Raw genomic sequence first — 23350 nt, 5'->3', positions numbered from 1 at the left:
AATATAAACAGCAGTAACAGATCCTATTTACCTGTACCAATAGTGAATTATAAACAATAAAAGCAGCTACTAATTCATTTACCTCGTCCTCGATTGCTGTTGGAACCAGAGGCACTTCAATGGTTTTGGATGCAAGCATCAATACATTTTTTGGATTGATGATATGATCACTTTTTACTTCAGTTTTAGTATCTGATTTACTTTCTGAATCTACAACACTGTCACTGATTCGTGGTGTATTTAAAGCTGATGCTTCATCAAGTTCATGTCCTTCATCCCAACCCAAAGCCTCCAATTCTTCAATTGTCTTTTTGCGCTCCAACCGTTCATTTAATATTGGTTCATCTTTCTCTTCTTGGATCTGAATGTCCTCCTTCTGCTCAGTTTTTACTTTCTTATTTTTCTTCAGAATTTTCTTAGATCTGCTTTGCAAAGGCTCTGGTTTATTCTTAACCAAGGTCTGAAAAAGTCGATTAAACTCACAGACATCATCTTCCAGATGCTCCTCTTTCTCTTCTTGGCCAATGGGCACAGTGCTTTTCTTTTCTACATTTTCGTTATTATTATTGACACGCTTTGTCTCATCCACTTTAACAGACTGAACACCCTCACGTTCTTTCCGAATTCTCCGCCGCTCTTCAAACTCCTGCAACAACATCTCATCTTCTGATAGTTTCTCACCTTCATCAGATTCTTCACTGCCATCCAACTTTTCAGCAACCACGGTCCCCACTTTTTCAGGTTCAACATTTTTTGGATTCGTGCTCAATTTTCCCAACATCCAAGGGTTGGCTGCAGTGTTTATCTGAACATCATTCACAAAATCTGGAACAATCTCATCCTTATCTGCCTCAGCTTCATCCTCGCTCTCTGAAGGAGGGACCACTTTCTTTGTTAGCAATTTATTCTTTTCCAATTGTTGCTGGATTGCATTACGAGCCTAAAGAGAAGATAATATTAAACATCAGCAGATCAGGTTAAATAAACAATATTTCTGCAGATCATTTACAAACTTAAGACTCAGAGACGTGATGCTTTCTCATCCTTTACTTCTATTTGACTAACATGCAATATATATGGAAGGGTGACATCATGATGCGTCATGGTGCCCAGCAGAGGGTGGGCTTATACCCACAGGCTAATTAGATTATTAAATTCTAATTATCTATTTATTTACCACCAATTTAATTCAGAAGCAAGGTTTATTTCCTTTATGATGTAATATTAAAAATAAAAAAATAGAATAAAATGAGTCAACCACTACTAAGCCTAACAATTTTCACTCTTTCCATTTTCAGTGTCAATACATGCCCTAAAATTTTAGCATTATTAATTTGAAAAAATTATTGTTCAATTATGGATAACTGGATTTCATTGTGTGCCATATATTAGAAAATGTTGAACATTAGGGGAAAGATATCACGGACATATGCAACACTGTCTCTTGCAAAAAAAAGTTTAAAAATTGTACCAGTAGAAAATCAATGATGTAAATAAAAACAAACACATTTCAGGCTTTCAGTCAAAATGCTTTCAATGGAAAGGCAGGACCTTTAGCATTCAGACAGTAAGAGTATTTCAGAGAAGCATAAACATTGCAGGTGCTGGAACCTTGTGCAGATGTGTTTGGACCCAAAACATTGACTGTGGATGCTGTCTGACCTGCTGAGTTCCTCCAGCAATTTTTGGTTGACAGCTAGAGTACTTTCCTGGAGTGAAACACATCATACTGGACTCAGTAGAATAGTATCAATCTTCCACTTCCTTTAAATGCCATGAAGGTTTCCAAATAAAATTTGTACTTCTCAATAATCAAAGACCAAAGTCTCCAATGGCTGGAATCAACACTGCCTCAAAACACCAGTGCACAGTATCCCAGGCTGAAACATCTCCATCTGATTCATCAACATCCTTTTTATCTATCATAAAGGACAGTAGTGGGGATGCTCACGTGTTCAGTTTCTTCACAGTTGCACTGATTAGGAAGCAGTCCACCTCTAAATATAATGTCCCAAACAACACCCAGCCATGTGCTACTGAATGGATAGCTGCTTTTGATTGCATCTTCATCAAGGGAGCCTATCCCTTCCACCTGTGGAATCGCAGCAACATTCTTTCCTCCCCACTCTGTGGGTCACCAATGATCCTCAGTCTGCAGGAAATGACTCAACTGAATTCCTGGATCTTTCCACCTTCTACAAGGTGTGAGATGGAACACCCTACATCTATCTGATTGAGCGCAGTTCGAACACAAGAAATTTGAAACCGTCCTGGCAATAGGGCACACATGATTGAAACCCAACCCTCCATGTTAAACATTTACTCTCCCCATCACAAACAGTACAATCTCAAAGTAGAGAATTAACTTAATTTTTTTTAAATATTCACTTCCAAAACTTGAGATATTATCTTACACCTTGCAGGTCTTGCCTATTTACCACATCTTATACTTTATAGATTAATGCCCTGCAAACTCCTTTCTCCTGCTATCGTGAGTAGTCATCTCAATGAAACGGCTCCTTTTTCCCTTGTCATGTTGCCTCTGCCCATAAATTGTAACCTATTTCACACCTGCCAATTTCTGAGCCAAATTCAACTCTGATCTTACTGATACTTCTTAGATCATGGAATAATACTTTTGTGGGGTTTATTTCACTGCTAGCTGCTCTCATTTCTTCAGTTGAACCTCCTTCTTTGGCCATGAATTCTCACTTCAATTATTTCTCCTCCAAAATATCTCTTCCTCTAACATTAATATTTCCTTTTCACTCCTCCAACTGAAAGAGTGGTACTGACCACCATGCTGTGGTCAATTTGCTCAACCTCCTTGCAGCTTTCATCCATAAAGGCTACAAGAATTCTGTCCCTGTTGGACAACTGCAAAAGATGAAGATCCTCAAATACTATCTTCCGGATGCCCACAACTGCTAAATTCTTTTATACCATTGAACTGACTAAATCTAAAGAGTGCAAATCCTTTCTGAAGTATGAATGTATCTGAAGCTGAGACCAGGATATCAACTCAAAGCTGAAATTTCTCAAGCTGAAGATACTTACTGAAAAAGTGTGCACAATGAATCACAGTGGTTTTCATTAGCTCCCATATACTGTAGCAGTAACACATCACCTACAACATTCCCCCAGATTTTGTTTCTTTAACAGGATACAGGTTCTGATCAATTAAGACCATGACATTCAAATGGGTAAAGTTTTCTATATTAGGTCTCTTCATTGTGTTAATGCAAGGATAAAATCTCTGCACATAAGAGCTGATAAGACCATACAAAATAAATGACATTGTTTTATACTGTAGACGCCTTGTACAAATACACATTTTAACCTTAAATTTTTAGTAGAATACATGCAAATGTACAAATTGAATTGAAGTGTTACAAAACCACGTCACAACTTAAAACAAATTTTCTCCAGTTATTTCAGTTGCAATGCGGAAGAAAATAGCCTTAAGCTTAGAAAACCATGAATGCAAATAAAAACAGTGCTGAATAAACCGTTGTGGACTTGTACTTAAAGAATTTGCTGCAGGGCCAAAATTGAGCAGATTTAGTCACAATTCAAGCAGCAAAACTCTATGAAGTAGTTATCAATTCCAAAAGTAAATCTCACCTCTGTATCATATTTTGCCATGATAACTTTAGATTTGGCCCACTTTCCACTGTTTTGGTGGCGGAGTGACATTCTTTCCTAACAATGAGAAAAAAAGTTCCCTCATCAGCAACTCAATTTGCAAAGTACAAATGTCATTCATTTTCCATCACTTAATACAGGTGGAAATTCCCACTCGTCAAAATTCTGTCAAAACTCCAGTGACAAGTTAAATATTTATAAGATCCAAGAACATGCTACATAATCTCCAACCTCAACAGTAAAAAAATACAAATCATCTTCAACCTCAGATCGCAAATCCTAATTTTCCTCATTTGTGTCACACTGACAGATTATGTTAATGAAACTAAAGTCTTCATTGGCAGGTCAATGGACATCACTACTGGCCTGTTTTGCCCAGTTTAAATAATTTTTAAAGTAAAAAAAAAACAACTACTGCATCAATAACAATAAGCATCACCGAATAAATGTTGTCCAGAAGGCAAGCAGAAGCAAACACACATCAACACATTGTTAAAACTACACAAGACAATGAGCAAGTGGTGTCTATACTGTACAAGCAAGTGATCTACTGGCTTGTGAATGATAGGCCATGTCAGAGACTTGCACTCATTATCTGTTCTCTTCCGTGCAGTTATTTGTTAAATACACTGAAAGTGGGAGCGCGACACTTATTAGACCAGCAAATTTGCCATCATGAAATTCCCACTGAAAGAACTCCAGGAGATTAAGTCCAGATTAAGTCCAAAGTTTACTTGGTAAGGCATAATTGAACAGAACATAAATTCTGGCAAATGGCTCATCAAAATATAATAACTGTTGAAACATAGTCTGCCAGGATAGAACAATGAAGCAGATGAAACCAACAGTGGTGATGCCCAGGTGGATTGACAGTTCAAAATGTGGATAGTAAATCGTTGACAGTGTAATAAGGAAGAGAAAATGTCAAAATACTGGATCATTATGGAATTTTGAAGACCTGACATGGAATAGGAAGGAGAATTGATGAAGAAAAATACACCAACCACTGTCTCATTGGATCTGGGGATTTGGTAAATAGCTCACTGAAAATGACCACATAAGTAAATGCAGCCTTCTGGATTTCAGGAGGCTAAGGGGTGACCTGATAGAGAGGCACTGAGAGGGTGGACAGTCAGAATTAATTCCCCAGGATAAAAACATCACATTCCAGACGACATATGTTTAAGGTGAGGGAGAGGGAAATGTGCAGAGAAAATCCATCTTTCAATTAATTACACCGAGAGTGATGGTTCCCTGGAACGGGCCGCCAGGAGTAGTGGTGGAAGCAGATGCAATCATAGTATGCAAGAGGATTCTAGATAAACACATGAATACAAAGGGGTGGAGGGATAACTTTCAAGAGTAAGCAGCAGAATTTTAGTTTGAATTGGGCATTGTTTTCTGCACAGAAATGTTCTGTTTATGACCGATTATTGTTGAATCAATGTCATAGCAGCGAAAAACCTTAAAAAATTAGCAGATAATGTGGCATTAAAGGCATGGTGGTTACATTGGAGAAACACAAGCATTGCAGATACTGGAATCTTGAGTGAACAATGAAAAGCTGTAAGGACTCGTCAGGTAAGCTTCCATGGGGCGAAATGTTCAATGTTTCAGGTTGAAATCCGTTTTTGAGACTTGGTTAATCCAGACTTTAAAAAAATAACATAACAATTACAGCACGGAAACAGGCCATTAGGCCCTTCTAGTCCGCACCGAACCAAACACCCCTTTCTAGTCCCACCTCCCTGCACAATGCCCATAACCCTCCATCTTCTTCTCATCCATATACCTGTCCAACCTTTTCTTAAATAATACAATTGACTCCGCCGCCACTATTTCTCCCGGAAGATCATTCCACACGAGGCAAGAGTTCAAATTCCATAGGAACAAGATACATTGAAATCGGTGAATTAAGTAATCTGGAATAAAGTGACCATAAAGCCAGTGAAAGGTTATTTAAGAAAAAAAATGTGGTTCGGTAATATTCTTCATGAAAGGAAACCCACTGCCTTTACCTGGCTTTGCCTAGAGCCGACTCAAATGCAAAACAATACGATTTACCCTCAAGTGTTTACTGAAATGACTCAACATGCCCCTATTTCAAGAGCAACTAAGGATTGCCAATTAAAAAAGGTACTTAATTCTTAAAACAGCTAGCACTTTGGACATCATAAACAAATAATGGCCTTATGGCAAGTGTGTAGATTGGATATACAAGAGAGTAAAATCAGATGTGATTTTCCACCTCCATTCGCATTTGCTCCATTTTATTCAGTTCTTCAAGAGCTGCTTCAGGATTAGTCTTCCTTAGTTCGTCAAACTTTTTCAAAATATCCCTGTGCTTAACCTTCTTCATTATTTTATGGTACCTGAAAATGCAAATATTCACCATTTATTAAATGGTCTACAAGCAGTCAGATTAATTAGGCTTTCAAAATCTTATCTTGCACAAAATCACAGTGAACATATGAATTGGTCAGATATGGACATAAACCTTCATTCAAATTTCTTTATCTAAAATGTTAACTGTGTCACATGCTTAATCTTGGTATATATCTGGTTTTGTTTCAATATCTGGATGACTGAATTTTCTCAACTGACATTTGCTATTCACTTAATCTTTTTTCATCTTATTTTATTTCAGTAGAAATCTAGACACCTGAACCATCACAGATTATTCCAGCTGAACTTGCCTTGTTCTCATTAAATATTCATATGTTGTCATATTCTTGGGAAAGTATGGATATCAGGTGCCATACAGACCAGAATCAAATGCTGAAATTTGTGAACAAAGATGGCATGCAAGCAGTGCGTATAAATAATGCATAATACAGCCCAAAAGATTAAGAGATGCACAAGAAGAGACAAATCTTCAGAACCTATTTTGTTATTTACATTCTGTTATGTCAAATGACATTTTCTAGTTAGGCTTGATGTTCGGCCCATCAAACTCACCATAACAGTTTGGTAATCAGCTCTCTAAGAACTCTTTTTAACTCAATAATATCAATGATTGGAAATCTATCTCTGTCCCACCAGCTTAAAGGTTTAAACTACAGAGTCTCATTCATTCAGGTCATAAAATAATTAACATTGTTATTCTATGCTTTCAGAGTTTATTGAGTAAAGGTCCAGAGGTGATGGGTGTACAAAAATGAAAGCATGAATGCAATAAGATCAGGCTGATTAGCAACAAGGAAAGAGATTTTCTCAATTAATAAACTGCAACTCTCACTTTTTGCTCTTGATTTTCTTTGCTCTTTTTGTTCTGGCCTCATAGTATGACTGAAGCGCTCTTGCTTTCTGCAGCTCAGCTCGACGCTCTTTTGCCTAAAGTAAAACAAGAAAGCACACCTAGAATTGAAGTCCAGTTTTCCTGTGGGCCCAATCATTCAAATACAGGAAGTCCCCATGTTACAATAGGGTTCTGTTCCTGAGAACCATGTGACTTGAACTGTTCATGTCAGAAATTAATTTTAAAAAGTGTTAGAAACACAAATATCATCCTTTATAGCAACCATATCTCATAGTATTGTAATATGAATAAGGCACATAGGATTTAAGGTGTCCTGGCAATGTTAAAAAATTGGATTCAGAATGGTGAAATGAGGCAGACGGTATTAGTCAAAGAGGGATGTTTACCTGACTGGAAGTCTATATAATGTAGAGATTGGGGCTGGTACCCTTGCTTAGTACATTTGCTGAGGACACAAAAATTGGTGTAGTAGTTGATATCAAAGAGTATTGTGAAAGGAAACAGAGGGATGTAGATCAGTTTAAAAATTAAGCCAAGCAGTGGCAAATGGAATTTAATCCGTGAAAGGTAAAGATTTTGGGAGCTAAACACTAACAAGCCACGTACATTAAATGGCAGGGAGCTCAGAAGTGTTGTGCCACTTCACAGCTCCCTGAAAACAGGGACACAGATGGGTAGGAATCTAGCATGCTTGACTTCATTGCCTGAGGCCGAGTAAAAATTAGGTTGTGATATTGCAGCTGTATATCCTGGAACACAATGACTAGAATGGCCAGCTTTAGTAATAAGGAAAGACTGGATACGAGAGGAGGTGGCGTGGTGACCTTAAAGGTGTAGAGATAGAGTAGATAAAGTCATTCTTCTGGGGTGGAGGAGTCTAAAACTAGAGGGCACAGGTTTAAGGTTATCGGAGAAATTTAGAGATTAAGGGACAAATTTTTGCACAGAGGTTGGTGATTACACAGAACTGCCAGATGAAGTGGTAGAGGAAGATACAATGTCTCAAAGCTATTTGCATGGCAAATGGGATTAGATAGTCATCATAATGAGCATGGACATGGTAGACCAAAGAGTGAGTTTCTGTGTTAGACAACTGCATCATCAATACCATGGCAAGATTTGAAATTGGATGGTTAGGAGAAGAGACACTGTGTTGGGATGTGGTGTGGCAGCTGTAGAGTTAGGATAGGATTTAAACTGGCTTGGCAGGGGTTAGAGGTTCAGAAGACTTAGAAATTACCAAGCTTAAAATTAATAACCAAGTTCAGGAGGCAGAGAAAACCAAAACCAAACTGGCTGCTTTAAAGCTATATGCTTCAATGCAAGGAATTTAGTGAACAAGGCAGATGAGCTGAGGGCACAAATAGATAGGAAGGCAGAATGACCATTCAGCATATGTTTTAGAGAAAACATTTAAGGGAATTAAAATGGGAATTGAATAGCAACAGCAATTTAAGAAAGTCAGGGTTCATTGGGAATAATGATCATCAAATAAAGCCATCTTGTCCAAAGAACAATCACACTGCTGGAGAGTGTGCCAAGGAATCTCAAGACTGCCAGAGAGAGGCAGAACAACAAATATGTAAGCAAATTTCTGACAAGTCCAAAAATAAAACAGTACATGAGATTTTCACAATTTGCTTTTCCATTTTAGTTCTCTTCCCTGAAAGGTTGTAACCAGGAATGTTGTGTTACATCAACTAGTAAATGGAATACAATCAGCATGAAAAGTATAGAAGGGATAGAATGGTTAAAAATTAATTTGGCACTTATTTAATTTGTACGTAATAAACTCAACAAGAGGGTCAATTCTAAACTGTTTTGGAGGATGGAGTTGGGCAGGTTGAAGATTCAAAGAAGAGCATCTTGCTGATTACTAATCGTAGCAGTTATGGAAAAGGGCAGAGATAAACCAGAAGTAAAAGCTTTCAGCTGCAGCGAGGCCAATTTATCAATCTTGAGATGCAATTTACAGATTTCCCGGTATTTAAAAATAACATCTGCAACAGTTGTGGACCTGCTGTACCAGAAACCTATCATGAATCACTGCCCTCCCTTTGCTGCTGATGCCTGGCTAGAAGCTTTGCTGCACAAAGCCTGTTGGCAAAGTCTGGTAATAGGTGGATGAGGTGAATGGTGTAGCTGAGATGTTGGCCCCCAGGGCTGCACACTAGGCTCACGGTGAACACTTTATGGGCACTGACAGCATCTACTCTATGTGCTGCCACATCATCAGTATCTAGTCTCTCTCGTCATTGCCTGTTGAATGCGATTGAAGCTGTTGTTTTCATCTCTCTCTGTTTAGATGTACAGCTCTCCCACGCCCAGAGAATTTTCTTTTGTTACGAGCTCAAACTCTGTGGATAGCAGCTCTGAGCACCATGCACTAGCACGAAGCAGTCACACAGATTATCCAGATTTCCCCAAACAGCAGGCTCTCCTTTCTGAGCCATTGATCATTCATTGCTCAAGAGAACAAGTGTAAAAAATTACTTTTCTATACCATTATTCAATCAAAAGATATTGGTTTCAAGGATTTATAACTAACATAACATTATCATATTTATGTTCAATACATAGTATTATGTTCAATACAAAGTCCATCCACTCTACTTCAAACTCAAACAATCACACCCCAGGATTATTTTCCAAACTCAAATCTTCAACCCTTTACTCTTGCTTCATGATATTGTTAATTTGGTGCTGCACTCCAGCCCTACAATATTGGGAATTGAATAGGGAATGGACTAAGTGATTTCAAGTAGGACCATCATAGCGGCAGAACCTTTTGACCACTGCCAAGTTTCCACTACTCTTGCCCAAAGACCAATCTGAATCATCTAGTGATGCAAAATCAGTACGCAAGAGGTAGAGCTTCTAGAAAACAAGCATACATATTAAAATATGAAACATACCTCCTCCAGGCACATAGCTCGCAGGGAAGCCCGTTCTCGAGGAGTCACAACAGGCATCATTACTGGCTGCTTGTTTTTGTGAAGCAAGTTAAAAACTTCCTCTTCCAAAGGTGTCTGTGCCTAGAACAGACAATAAAATTAAGCATCAATCATTTTAAGATGTTTATAAAATAATTCTCCACTCTCTTAGCGACTCATATTCATGTTGCAACACAAGCTTAAGGACAGAAAGAAAAGCATGGAAGCACATTAGAAAAAATATAGTGAGTAGTGACCCAAAGCCCAACATGCGCCTTAATCATTAAATACCTAACTGCTTCAGATGTAGGAATTATGGGAATATTAAAGGAGCCGAGGGAAAATGGGGGAAAAAAATGGTGCTGCTGTAATGGCAGTGATCAGATGGTGCAGTCCCAGGAGAGCGGAGACACAGTGCTGCTCTGAAGGGTTCAATCGCCAGGTCCTAATGCTGGCAGCTCTGTACAGACTTTAAATGGCCCGTTAAAGGAGCCAACAGTAGTTGTAAGTAAAATCCTGCAACCGCAGAAATCTGTGCCCACGATGGCAGCACCTGTACAAGGGGAGCAGTGGGGAGATGACCTACAGGACGATGAGGGTGATTTAACAGTTGGGGGACTCACATGAGCTGTGGGATGCTGGAGACTGGTTTCGAGAGGGTGCAGAGGGCTCCCGAAGGGTCTTGGGTGCTGTCGGCTTCCTGAGTGAGTCAGAGATTTCGATCTGAAGTTAGGGTTGATGATGAATCGAACAGGAGTCAAACGCGGTTTCAGATGTGGGTGTGCTGGAGGTGCATCGACGGACACTTAGTGACTGAAGGGATTTACTTATGCTTCTCTGTCATTTACTGTAAGAGATGCTAGGTGACACTAACGGGAACTCTTTGCCTTAGGGCAGACAGAAAGTAATTTTGTGACATATTACACGTTCTGCACAATTACATGAGAATAAAGGAATCTTGAATCTTATTGAAATTTAGAGATACCACGTGGGTACGTCACAAATCACGACGTGGATTATGAAAAACTACAGGACCTTTGTGAGGTTTGGGCTTTTCTCCAACTACAATATCTTCAAAATAATTATTGTGATCAGGTAAACAATGATAGTTGATTCAGTAATACAGCATAGAATTAATTTAAAATCATAACATGAATTGGGTGAAATGTATTTACAAAGATAATGATTAGAAATGCTAATTACTTGCCAGACTGTGTGGAAAGATTTAAAAGAATTGTCAATTGCAGATGATGCTTAACCAGTCTCCAAGACAACTATGAGTCAGCCAGCTGCATTCTTAAAAGAGCATAGTGTCAAATTACTGTGGGGAGTTTATAAGTGAACAATTTTTGAAGACTGGTTGCCATTTGAATTAACTGTTACCCCTATTGTATAACTCCTGAAGATGTCTGCATTTCTGAAACTAAATTTTCTAAGTCAGGTCTTCCGTAACCTGGGGAGCTCTTGCATCTTCCATGTACCATGTTTTATACTTCTTTCGTGGCTGTTAATAAAGCACACCCTGACCGTAAGTATCAATGCAACTCCACAAAATAGGGAATCAAGACAAATGCAATTCTCTGGTTATGCAACCTTTACAAAAGGAGGAGTGAATGAGATCGCAATAACTAAACATTGACTTTTTCCTCTTTTGCCCAACCCATAAAAACCAGCTGCAGCATTCTCCTTGCTTGCAAGATCAACTGAATCCAACCCACATCAGGTAGCAAAGTGAATGTGGGAAATTTCCCTCTTGGCCGACTGATGCAATATATGCAGCAGCGTTCAAAGTATCCTCTTAGTATCATGAGCCACGTTATATACCTTCCAGCCTTTTATTACTTCCTCCATTGGTTTGACAGCAAGTGGTTCCTCATTCAATGGAAAGGTGAGCTGTTCTGCTTTCCGATTCTTACGAACAATTGGATCCCATTTTGTAATCTCTTTTCCTGTTTTCTCATATGCCAAAATCCTTTGAATCTTTCAAGAGGAACATACAAATATTATTTAAAGAGTGCTGAAATTATGTCCGATTAATGGCCATTGACCATCAAACTTCATGCACTCAGTATACATATCTATTGCAGAAGTAATGGATTAAGGTTTTCTACATCTGGTTACAGCCAATCTCATTACCAACAAAGTCCAAGGAAAGCCTTCAACCTGAAACATTCAAATTACACACCACAGAAGGAGGCTGTTTCTCCCATCAAACCCATGTCAAGTGTTTGGGAGAACAATCTAAATATTTCCATTTGGAGGCTATTTTTCCCACGGTGTCATTTTTCCTTCATGAATTTACCAAATTTATTTTTGAAAGATTACATTTACTTGGAGCATGTAAATTTTTAAAATTTAGACATACAGCACGGTAACAGGCCCTTTTGGCCCATGCTCCCCAATTACACGCAATTAACCCACAACCTCCGGAACATCTTGAAGGGTGGGAGGAAATCGGAGCCCCCGTGGAAAATCCACACAGACACAGGGAGTACGTACAAACTCTTTACAGACGGTGCAGGATTTGAACCGCAGTCCTGATCGCTGGCGCTGTAACTGTGTTGTGCTAACCACTACACCAACTATTCCACCCATCCTCATCCTATCTTTGGCCTCAATAAAATTAATCTTAAAGGTGTTCTTTATTTCTATTAATTTAAACAGTTTTGCTGTGCTCAGTCCACAGTCCCTTCATGATTTTGAACACTTATACCAAATATCTCAACTTTTCTGTTCGAAGGAAAACATACCCAGGGTGTCCATGTAGCTGATGACCCTGAATACAGTCTAATATTTTGGATACAGTACTTAAACTATGTTCATAACAATAACCTTCTTTTCTACACCTTGCCTCTTATAAAGCCCAAGATCCTGTATATCTTTTAAGCTTGAATTTACTCTGTTCGACTTCAAACATTTGTGCAAACATGCCCTTAGTTCACTTTAGAATTGTACTCTTTGTATTTAATTCTTTGTTCTTCCTCCCAACAGTATCAATGTTCTTCTATATTAAATTTCTCTTTCTGCATATCCTGCCTGATCTTTTGCGTACTTCTAAAACTTTGATTTTATTTCAGATTTCTAGCATCCATTGTATTTTGCATTCAATTGGTTTTGTCGACAAATTTTTGATTCCAACCTTCTATGGCCAAACTGGTTTTCAATCCATTGAAATAGACCCTCCTTCATGGCCAAATAAATGCATTTTATTTTATTCTGGTTTGCACAGTGTACCTTTTCCATGGATAATCTAATTTATGATCACTATTTCTCTACTGACATTTGTTCCACTTGATGCAAACTAAACTCATGGCATTTCAGAAGGCAACATTTATTTGCACCTTTCCCATACAGCATTTGAACACTAAATTAATTCACCTTTTCACTTTGCAGCTTGTTCAGGGGCAAGTCCAGTGGTTTGTTTGTTTTCTCAAATTTTGTGAGCTGTTTTTTCACAATTTTTAAGGAAGGAGAAGATGACCTGATGCTTCCCACTAAATCGGATATATCAATCTTCTCATCAGTACCTAGAAAGAGCAGGGAAGTGATTAAAAAATCAGTCATAGAAGCTTAAACAGGAAAATGATTAACCAACATAACTTACAACATAGCCACCAAGAAGGATTATAATATTGCAATGCATTTAATTGAAAGATTTACATTCTCATCAGATGCCATCCTACTTGTACTGGCAAACCAATTAAGACCACAGGAGGGACCAGTAGCCCTTCAAGCCAGCTCCACCATTTAATAGTAATGGATAATCTGCATTCTTGTCTGCCTATGGTAACTTTTAACCTCTTCTCTTATTCTATATTAAAATTTTCAAAGGCTCTGCTTCCACAGCCCTGTCAGAAAGAGTTGCAAACTTACTGCGCTCAAGCTTGTCTTAAATGGCTGACCTAAATAACTGTTAGATATTCCATAAGAGAAAATATCAGAATCAATGCACAATGCTTCTACTTTCTTGGGTGGAGAATGTGCGATTGAAAATAAGCCATTAAGTGCTGACATGCAAACATTATTCACGTCAGGATTACACAGCTAAAGTTTCACTTTTTAGTCAATGAAATTATTATTTTTTTTTACAGCAGGCTCAACTGGGCTAACTTAGCAAATGAGAATTTCCAGTGGCTTAGCTACTGAAAGCATTGTGAGAAGTTTTGAGTGTAGAAGCTTGGAGGTCTCACTGCAGTTGTATTGGGTCTTGGTGAAGCCAAAACTTGAATATTTTTGCATTTTTGATTTCCTAATCTGTGACATTCTTGCTATCCTGGATACATAATAACACCCCCTCACTTGTCAGGAAGGCGAAACAGCAACCAAATTTCTTTCGAAGGCCGAGGCAGTCAAAGCTACTGGTCACCGTTCTGTTAACTTCCATTTGAGAGCATTCTGGTCAGCTGCACCAGTGTGGTATGGTTGCTGTAGAGCATCGGATCCAAAAGGACCATAAAAGCAGCAAAGAAGATCACTGGGGTTACCCCCTCCCACCCACCCACACCAATTGATGGGGTTTACTGGGATCATTCTTTAAAGAGGGCTCCCAAAAATAATTGAGGACCCTATCATCCCACACACAGCATCTTCCAGCTACTCCTGTCAGAAAAAAGATGCAGAAGTATCAGAGCCAGAACCACCATGCTGAAGAACAACTTCTCACAGTCAGTGAGACTGCTGAATAACATCTTAAAAAAACTCTCTGTGACTCTGCTATATATTAAAATAAATATTCTTAATAAATGTATTGTGTCTATGTCTCATTTGTCTGTATGTGTGTTGTGTATGTACGATGATTTGAACAGTTCTGCACCATGGACTGGATAACGCCGTTTCATCAGGTTGCACTGGTACAATCGGATGACAAGTAAACCCAAGGGAGAGTATTGAAAGCTCACCAGACTAATTCCAGGGCTAGCATGACTGATGTATGAAGAAAGACTGAATAGACTAGGGATTATATCCATTGGAACTTAGAAAAATGAGGGAAATCTTAGAGACATACAAAGTTCTAACAGGACAAGACAGGTAAGATACTGGAAGAGTGTTCCTGATGTTGGGAAAGTCCAGAACAAGGATGAAGGATAAACCTCTGCACTCAGAATTGTGAACTTGTAGAATTCCCTCCCACAGAAAGTTGTTGAGGCCAGTTCATTAGATATATTCAGAAGGGAGTTAATGTGGCCATTGTGGCTAAAGGGATTAAGACACATGAAAAGAAAGCAGGAATATGGTACTGAGTTGCATGATCAACCATGATCATGTTGGATGGTAACTTAAAGTTACTATTTTCAAGACCTGGCAACAAATAGAGGAAAGAAGATTTAAATGAATTTTAAATATTGTTACCGGTGAAAGCAAATAAAGAACTACTGGGAAACCATACCCATTGTGGAACTCAAGATGAACACAAACAAGGAATGAATTTGAAAAAGTAGACAAAAGAAATCAATGAAGACAAAATAAAATAAAAACTCAGTGCATAACATGTTGATATCTGTCTTGGAGTAGACTGGGCACAAAATTTCAAGAGTGCTGTACCTTCTGAGTTGACAGTAAACTCGGAAACCTGCAAACTAGCCTCTGTTCTCTCGGTCTTCTTCCTGGTTCAGAAATGAGAATGAAGATCATGGTGTAATTGTCGATTATGGCAAGAAGCTGTCATCTCAGTTTGCTCAGAAGTTTTACTTAGATAATTGAATTATATTAATAACACAAACAAATGCATATTATAGAATATATATTCTCAATTTTTAATGTTAGAAAATAATATTACAAAAGTACAATGGACATTTCTTTACCTACAGTGTTTCAATCACTTTATTGTGGAACAATTTAGAATGCTTAATGCAATGAATTAATAATTTTATTTTAGATTCTTTCACAAATGTGTCACATAAGCAATTGATCACTAGTTGCCTGTCAACTCCCTTTACTGTTTAGTAGTGTTAAAAACACTGTTCCATGTGTTACATCAAGGTCGTGTCAGTGTGTACTGTCATTTACAGTACATGTTAGATTTTCTTACCTTTTTTTGTCACTGAGGGAGCTAATCGCTTCCAGCAGCTTTTGGTGCTTTCTCTCATCGTCACTGCCATCCTGAAAAGAAATAGTAAATGAGTTGGTGATTCCACAAAGAGAAGATTCTATCATCAGCGTCAAAAGTCAACCTTGTACGCATTGATGTACATTTTGCAGCCACTTTTAAGTCTAGATGATTTTGCCACAGGAAAAGTGACCACTATTGCAAAATTTGAGTCATATTACACTTCAGGTAATTATTTTCTGGATAAATAAGTAAGGCAATGAATAGTGGGGCAGTGGATGTATACAGGTACATACTTTTTTATCCTAAATTCTGAAAACCAAACATTTTTTTCCATGGATGCTGTCTGCACCCCAAAGCTCGCATTTGGCACCAAACATGACCTGACGCAACCCACTCCCATCCAGCACCATGACTTTGTGCTCCTACCAGTCAGACGTGCCGGGAGCCCAAGGTCCCTGCTCCTGCCTGTGAGCTTGAGGCGACTTCTTCAATGCAGATGGCCACCAGTCACCTACACTACCCCCACCCACCGGTCCTCCACACTCCACAACCACCTCCACCACTATCCAGAGATCCTTCTAGTGCCTTTGTTTTGCATGAATCTGAAATCAAAGCAATTAATTAACGTACTGCTGTTGCTATTATTCGATTACCAAAAACTTCCGAAGTGTCTGGTCCCAAGCATTTCAGATAAAAGATTATGTACTTGATCTAAACATTTGGTGGGTTTGGGGTCTCAAGTTCTTAATGATTCAAAAATTCCACTCATCACAGATTCCTGATTTGATTTTTTTTTCTTTGCTGTTGATAACTTAGTGCCCTGTTCTATGGACCTATTTTCACCACTAGTCATAAAATAAGTCTGCAGCAAATACCTGCCAGGGAACTAGAGGCCACTGAGCCCAATGTCAGTCGTGGGAAGTTGAGAGGGGATCCTAAAGGACAGGATTCCTCAGCATTTGGATAGGCAGGGACTGATTAGAGGATGTCAGCATAGTTTTGTGTATGGGAGATCATGTCTCATGGATCTGATTTGAATTTTTTGACATGGTGATCAAGAGGATTAATGAAGTCAGGGATTATAAATATGGACATTAGCAAGGGCTTTCATAAGGTCCCTTACAGCAGGTTAATTTGGAAGGATAGATTATACAGCATCCAAGGTAAGCTGGCCAATTGGATTGAAATCTGGTTGGAAGCTAGTACCAGAGGTAACAATGTTATACACATTACAGTGTTTTCTGACTGGAGGCTTGTGACAAGTGGTGTGCCACTGGGTCCATTGTTGTTTGTTATCTATATTCACCACTTGGGCAGCAATGTAGTTAACATGATGAACAAATGTGCAGTTGACATCAAAATTGGAGGTGCGGTGGACAGGGAGAAGCATATAAAAGTTTAAACAGGATCTAGGTCAGATGGGAAGGGGAACGAAGAAATGGCAAAAGGAATTTAACTCTAACAAGTGTAAGGTGTTGCAGATGGACAAATCAAATCAGGGAAAGGCTCACAGTAAATGGCAAAGCCCTGAGCAGTCTTGTGGAACAGAGACCTATGGATACGGCTGCATGGTTCCATGAGTGGCAACTCAAATGGACAGGGTGGTGAAAAGGACATTTTGTAGCGATCGGTGGCATTACGATCCGCTTCCTGGGATCAGTTGTTTACTGCTATCCGGGGAGCAGCCAATCAGTGAGCCCCTCTCATCCCCAGGTGTGGCTGCTTCCCTAGCTCCACTTGATTGGCTGCCACCTGAGTAGGGCGCTGCAGCCGCGTGCTGCTGAGTCAGGCACCAACTTCGAAGAGCGCAGCCCATCTCGGCTGGCTGTGTGGGCTGTGAGCTTCCAGTGTTGGATCACCACTTCAGGCATGGTGTGTTTGGCGGCCCGCTACAATTTCATGGGCAAAAGAGGGACCTCATGACCAAACTGTACATGGCATTGGCGGAACCTCATTTGGAGTACTGGCTTCAGTACTGTTTGTTCAGCTATAAGAGGGACACCAATAATTTGGAAGAGGTAAAAAGGTTCACCCAGATGTTGCTGGGCTTTATTCCCTAGAGTAGAGCAGGTAGTGATGTGACCGTAGGTCTTTATTCCCTAGATCAGAGGAGGTAGTGATGTGACCGTGGGTCCTTAATCCCTAGAGCAGAGAAGATGGTGATCTGACCGTGGGTCCTTATTCCCTAGAGCAGAGAAGGTAGTGATGCGAATTTGGGTCTTAATCCCCTAGAGCATAGGAAGTAGTGATGTGACCTTGGAGAGTATTACAAAATCATGAAGGGCACAGAAAAAGCAAATGTCCGTCTTTTTGCTAGGGTTGACACATCTAGAACTAAAAGGGGATATATATTTAGTGCATGATGAAAGAGATTTAAGAGAAACTTAAATATCTTTTTTTATTCAGAGTGTGGTCTGTATCTAGAAAAAGCTACCAGAGGAAACTATAGAAGCAGGTATAATTTCAATTTTCAAATAGCATTTTGATAGCTAAATGGATATCAAGGATTTAGAAGGAATGTGAAGCAAATCCAGCAAATGGAACTAGGCCAAAACATCAACTTGAATGGAATTGGCCAGTTGGGCCAAAGGGCCTGTTCCGTGCTGTAAGACTCTATGACTTCCATTAATTTGCATAATCAGGTGACATTCTAGTTTTTTGGCTTCCTGCTTGTGGAGGCAACAGGAATGAACAGAGCTCTCACTCGATCAGAAATTTCATTAAATACACCAAATAAGAAAGCACAAAAAACAAATCTGTTACATCAACTGTAAAATCCAGTTTTCCAAATTTTGAAGGATGGATAGAATACATCAGGCACAGTTTGTTTATCTCTGTGTTAAAGAAACAAAAGTGATGATTAAATAAAAAAAAACTTCCTTGAAACACAGAACTTATTACCTCATCTTCACTGGCGGTCAAGTGATGTTCAGTCTTAAACAAATCCTCCTCTTCCACACCAAGGAAAAGTAAGTCCCTGAAAAGAAAGTTTCATGGTTATTCACAGTTCATCCATACTAATTCTGAAAAAAAAATTCTATGTAAAAGCCATATAATGTTGACTTATCTCAGCAATATTAATGATTGCTTCTGAAATTATGGAAGTCAGCAGAATATTTGAATGAAATTAAGCTAAGACTAACAGATACCCTTTCCTGATTTCACCTTAGAAACAATTTAGAATGTTTCCAGAGGACAAAGGACATTATTTCAAATATCAAAATAGGGAATGTGGGCAGCAATTTAACTTAAATGTTCACTTTAAACCCACTAAGTTCTGTTGTAGTATGAATTAATAATCTTGAGTAGTTAAATTATCAAAGTACAGTTTAAGGCAAATCAAGTTTTATATTTATTTGTCACAAAATAGTTCTATCTAACATTCATACAGCTGTGTAAAGAGCACAATTTACAGATTTTATGATTATCAGATGACGTGAGACAATTTATTTTCTCTTGATCATCTTGTGAATCAGCTCCTTTACCAAGTGGCATCAGTCTCTTGTCCCTGGGGACCTTGTAGTAATCATAAAGCAATCCTAAGGCAGCAGCACTGTCCTCATCACCATTAATGCTCATCATGGCTTTTATAGCAGCTGTCAAAGGGTATTCAAGATAGGACTTCCAGGCCTCATCTTCACTGGTGTAGGCACGTCTGGGATGGAAATTCGAATCATTCTGCAGTACTACCACCAGGCGCTTGTTGTCCATCTCCTGTGTCATGTTCCTCCAGCTCTCCCCGGTGTCTCTTTTTGCGGAACTGGACTTTCAAGTCGGCGCGGTGTGGTCGAACTGCAGAACCTGGACTACAGGTAATTCCTCTTCTCTGTTGCAGAACCGGTGGGATGAGAACAACCCCTTCGATTCACCTGGACCACATGAAATTGACGGGGGCTGCCCAGTGGGGAGGGAGACACAATAATCAAGGGGATTGGAGTATAGGAACAGAGACGCCCTTCTGCAGTTGTACAGGGCCCTGGTGAGACCCCACCTGGAGTATTGCGTCCAGTTCTGGTCTCCAATTTTGAGGAAGGACATACTAGCTATAGAGGGTGTGCAGCGCAGATTTACAAGTTAGTTCCAGGGATGGCGGGGTTGACATATGCTGAAAGGCTAGAAAAACTGGACTTGTATCCGATGGAGTTTAGAAGGATGAGGGGGGACATGATTGAGGTATACAAAATTATCAGGGGGATAGACAGGGGGAAGTCGGATTACTTGTTCCCAATGATGGGGGAGACGAGGACTAGAGGGCATAGTTTAAGAATACAGGGTAGGCCCTTTAGGACGGAGATGAGAAAATATTTTTTTACCCAGAGAAGTGTGAATCTGTGGAATGCTCTGCCAGAGGGTGGTAGAGGCAGATTCGCTGATTATGTTCAAAAGAGAGTTAGATAAGACTCTAGTGGGCAAAGGAGTTAAGGGTTACGGGGATAAGGCTGGAAAGGGGTACTGATGGTAGTGATCAGCCATGATCTGTAAAATGGCGGTGCTGGCTCGACGGGCCGAAGGGCCTACTCCAGCTCCTATTGTCTATTATGATTGCAATGAAAAGAAATATCATTAGCTTTGCACCAAGCAAAGCTATTAGCAGCAGAGAAGAATGTATGTGCAATGTAAATGGCATAAGTGTATAGCTCAGATTTTACTATTGATCAAGGAAAATCAGGCCAAATAGTGCAGGTGAGCAAAATATAATCATACAAAAAAGCTCTTGCCAGAGGATGGCAATATGAATAATTATTCATTTGATGATACATAATCAAAGGAACTCTGCCAGGCTACATACATGAAGTCGGAGTATTTAGTACAATCTTCATATCTGTCATTGTATTCCATACTAACAATAAGCAGTCCATTTTGGCACATGATCTTGAAATTGAGTTGACAAATTTTACTAACACAAATAAACATTGCAGCAAAAAATACATGCAAAGAGCACAGAGCAGATGGCATTGCATTTACTCCTTAGTGAAACTGGCTCAAGACTAGATGAAGGGGAAGGGGTACCAGGTTTTGCAAAATGAATGCGAGAGAGTGTTGATGGGCTGAAGGTTTCCGGATTGTTTCTGAAGTTCAGATCTGGAGCTCAGGTTGCCAATGGTTTGGACTGGACTCTGTGTGGCTGTGGCAGTGCTGGAGACAAATCCACAAACACTCAGGGCCTCTATTTTGCTTATCTTTTTTTTTAAACTGTAAGAAGCACTTCAGGCAATTTCTGCCTTACGGCAGATGAAAGCTAATTCCGTGTAATACTCCACTGTCTTTATTACATGACAATAAAGGAATATAGATCTGCTTGTGGTTGGATATGTTTTGGTGGAATGTTTCTCTCTTTACATCTGGAGAACATTATTAGCAAATTGATGCCTTGTGAGCTGCCACATACAAGTTTCAAAAAGCTACAAACACATCAACAATGCTGCCACAATTTCTGTTTAAATAAAACCCTTAAATATTTTTACTAAATCATCTATTCTGCTGATACAAATATCTTTACTAAATCATCTATTCTGGTGATACATGTTCTGTTGAGCAGGTGACAATTTGTTACCCATCACCAGTCACTTTCAAGACAGCTGTTGAGAAGAGACCCAGGATATTCACTCAATGCCAATGAAGGAACTTGTTCAGGTCAAGATAGCTTAAGACATTGGGGTAGCCCTGTCTCAATATATCCAATGTTCCTGTCCTCCCAATAGTGGAGGTCGTGGATTTTATTTGGTTGAAGAATGTAAGTGGTTATTGAAGACTCAAGAAGTAGAATTTTGTTTATTAGGATAGATTCCAGTACAGATGCACTTATCTTGTAGGAGTGAGGGAATGTAGTGGTGGACTGGTGAATGTCAAGGACTGCTTTGCTCCATATTGTGTTGATGTAGGCTACTATTACTCCAGCATTAATATACTTGGATCTTTTCTTTTCTTTGGCTTGGCTTCACAGACGAAGATTTATGGAGGGGTAATGTCCACGTCAGCTGCAGGCTCGTTTGTGGCTGACAAGTCCGATGCAGGACAGGTTGCAGCGATTGCAAGGGAAAATTGGTTGGTTGGGGTTGGGTGTTGGGTTTTTCCTCCTTTGTCTTTTGTCATCTAGAGACAACATATATACATTAAAAATTATCAAATTCAATGATCAAAAATGTAGATTTGAAAAGGGTAGAAGGATTTTGAAGAGTTTAGTTGAAGAGAGAATAGATTCTGGCAGAAATTTTAAATGTAGAAAAAGCTGCATTATGCTCAAGCCACTGCATTTACTACTGGAATGACAGCTGTTAGAACAGAGGTCGTCTCGTTAAATTGATCAATTCATCATCCTAGAATTTGAAAAATTGTTACTACTGAAAAACTATTGAGCGATGCAAGAGCCAATACGAAAATGTTCTGTAACACTATGGTGACAAACGTGATGCAAAAAAAAAATCATCAGACACATTATATTTACCTTTAAAAGAATTGTCTACTCAGTTGACATCCAAGGTTATATTTTCCAACCTCCGACCAACTTTATTTTAAAACAGCAGCAGGCTGGTCAACGTGCAGTCTCCCACCCGCCCCAGCAACACTTAGCAAACGTTTCTGCTCGCTTTGAAGAGACCAACCATCAGTAATTTCTCTAACTGCCAAACCAACTACTCATCTGATAGGGGAAATCGGAGCCGGATCCGAGGGCTGCTTCCATCACTTCGGCTTTGACTCTCTACCTTTTAATTTTTACGGTCGACCTGCAGCACGGTAACAGGCCCACGAGGCCGAGCCGCCCAATTAACCGGCACGCACTCGTTGGTCCACATGACAGGTTGGCCACCCCTTCTCGACCATCTCTGCGTCGAACAGGATCTGAATACCGATATCTTCCCGTTTCCGTACATCTGGGGCACGACTTACAGCCCGGAAAACAAATCGTCCCGTATATCGGGACCACTTTCTCACCTGGTTGAAGTCTTCGCCGCCTGCACGGCCGTCGCCGCCATTTTGCAGCCGCAGCACGTGGGCCCGTGACGCGACCCGCTGCCGTCAAGCGGAGCCCTTCCCTGGCACTGTCGCAAAACCGAGCGGCGCGCCGGAAGCGCGCATGGAGCAGCTGGAGGAGGAGGGGGCGGGCGCCAGCGCTGGGTTGGGGGTTCTGCTGCAGGACTGAGAGTGTAGAGGGAGGAGAGCCGCTCTAGAGAGGGAAGAAGAACCCCAGGTGGGTGATGGTGGAAGGGGGTCTCGTTAAACATGTTCGCCTGGGCCACCGCAGCGAGCCCTGACCTCCGAGGACAGCCAGTGAAACACAGAGGCCTACGGACACCGTGGATGAAGTAAAGACACAATGCTGGGGAAACTCCGCAGGTCAAACCATAACTACTGATGCAATACACAGTTTATCCAAGACTATGGAGCAGATTTACACAAATAGGAGTTAAATGTTAAGTCATAAAACAATATTAATCCATGTTAAAGATACATAACCAATGTTTC

General features: G+C 39.8%; 1 protein-coding gene and 1 long non-coding RNA gene across 2 annotated transcripts in view; both read right to left on the bottom strand.

Moving 5' to 3' along the window:
- Positions 1-23124, bottom strand: part of LOC138740495 (U3 small nucleolar RNA-associated protein 14 homolog A) — a 30693-nt gene extending 7569 nt beyond the window's left edge. Inside the window, exons 1-11 of the mRNA XM_069893230.1 lie at positions 22820-23124; positions 18788-18863; positions 15866-15936; positions 15379-15440; positions 13216-13364; positions 11662-11817; positions 9820-9939; positions 6884-6978; positions 5894-6017; positions 3625-3702; positions 83-940 (exon numbers count right to left, since the gene is read on the bottom strand). Of these exons, the coding sequence (XP_069749331.1) occupies positions 83-940; positions 3625-3702; positions 5894-6017; positions 6884-6978; positions 9820-9939; positions 11662-11817; positions 13216-13364; positions 15379-15440; positions 15866-15936; positions 18788-18863; positions 22820-23109 (2079 nt within the window). The 5' untranslated portion in view covers positions 23110-23124. The remainder of the gene's footprint in view (positions 1-82; positions 941-3624; positions 3703-5893; positions 6018-6883; positions 6979-9819; positions 9940-11661; positions 11818-13215; positions 13365-15378; positions 15441-15865; positions 15937-18787; positions 18864-22819) is intronic.
- LOC138740496 (uncharacterized) lies at positions 19215-22812 on the bottom strand. The gene is made up of 2 exons (XR_011342952.1): positions 22591-22812; positions 19215-21979 (listed from the first exon to the last, which is right to left on the bottom strand). It is a non-coding gene; the product is annotated as an uncharacterized lncRNA (long non-coding RNA).
- Positions 23125-23350: the final 226 nt, after the last annotated feature.

Source organism: Narcine bancroftii, chromosome 8 (genome assembly GCF_036971445.1).
Source record: "Narcine bancroftii isolate sNarBan1 chromosome 8, sNarBan1.hap1, whole genome shotgun sequence".
NCBI classification, from domain to species: domain Eukaryota; kingdom Metazoa; phylum Chordata; class Chondrichthyes; order Torpediniformes; family Narcinidae; genus Narcine; species Narcine bancroftii.
The sequence above is the reverse complement of the archived record's forward strand: the minus strand, read 5'-3'. Positions and strand labels throughout refer to the sequence as shown.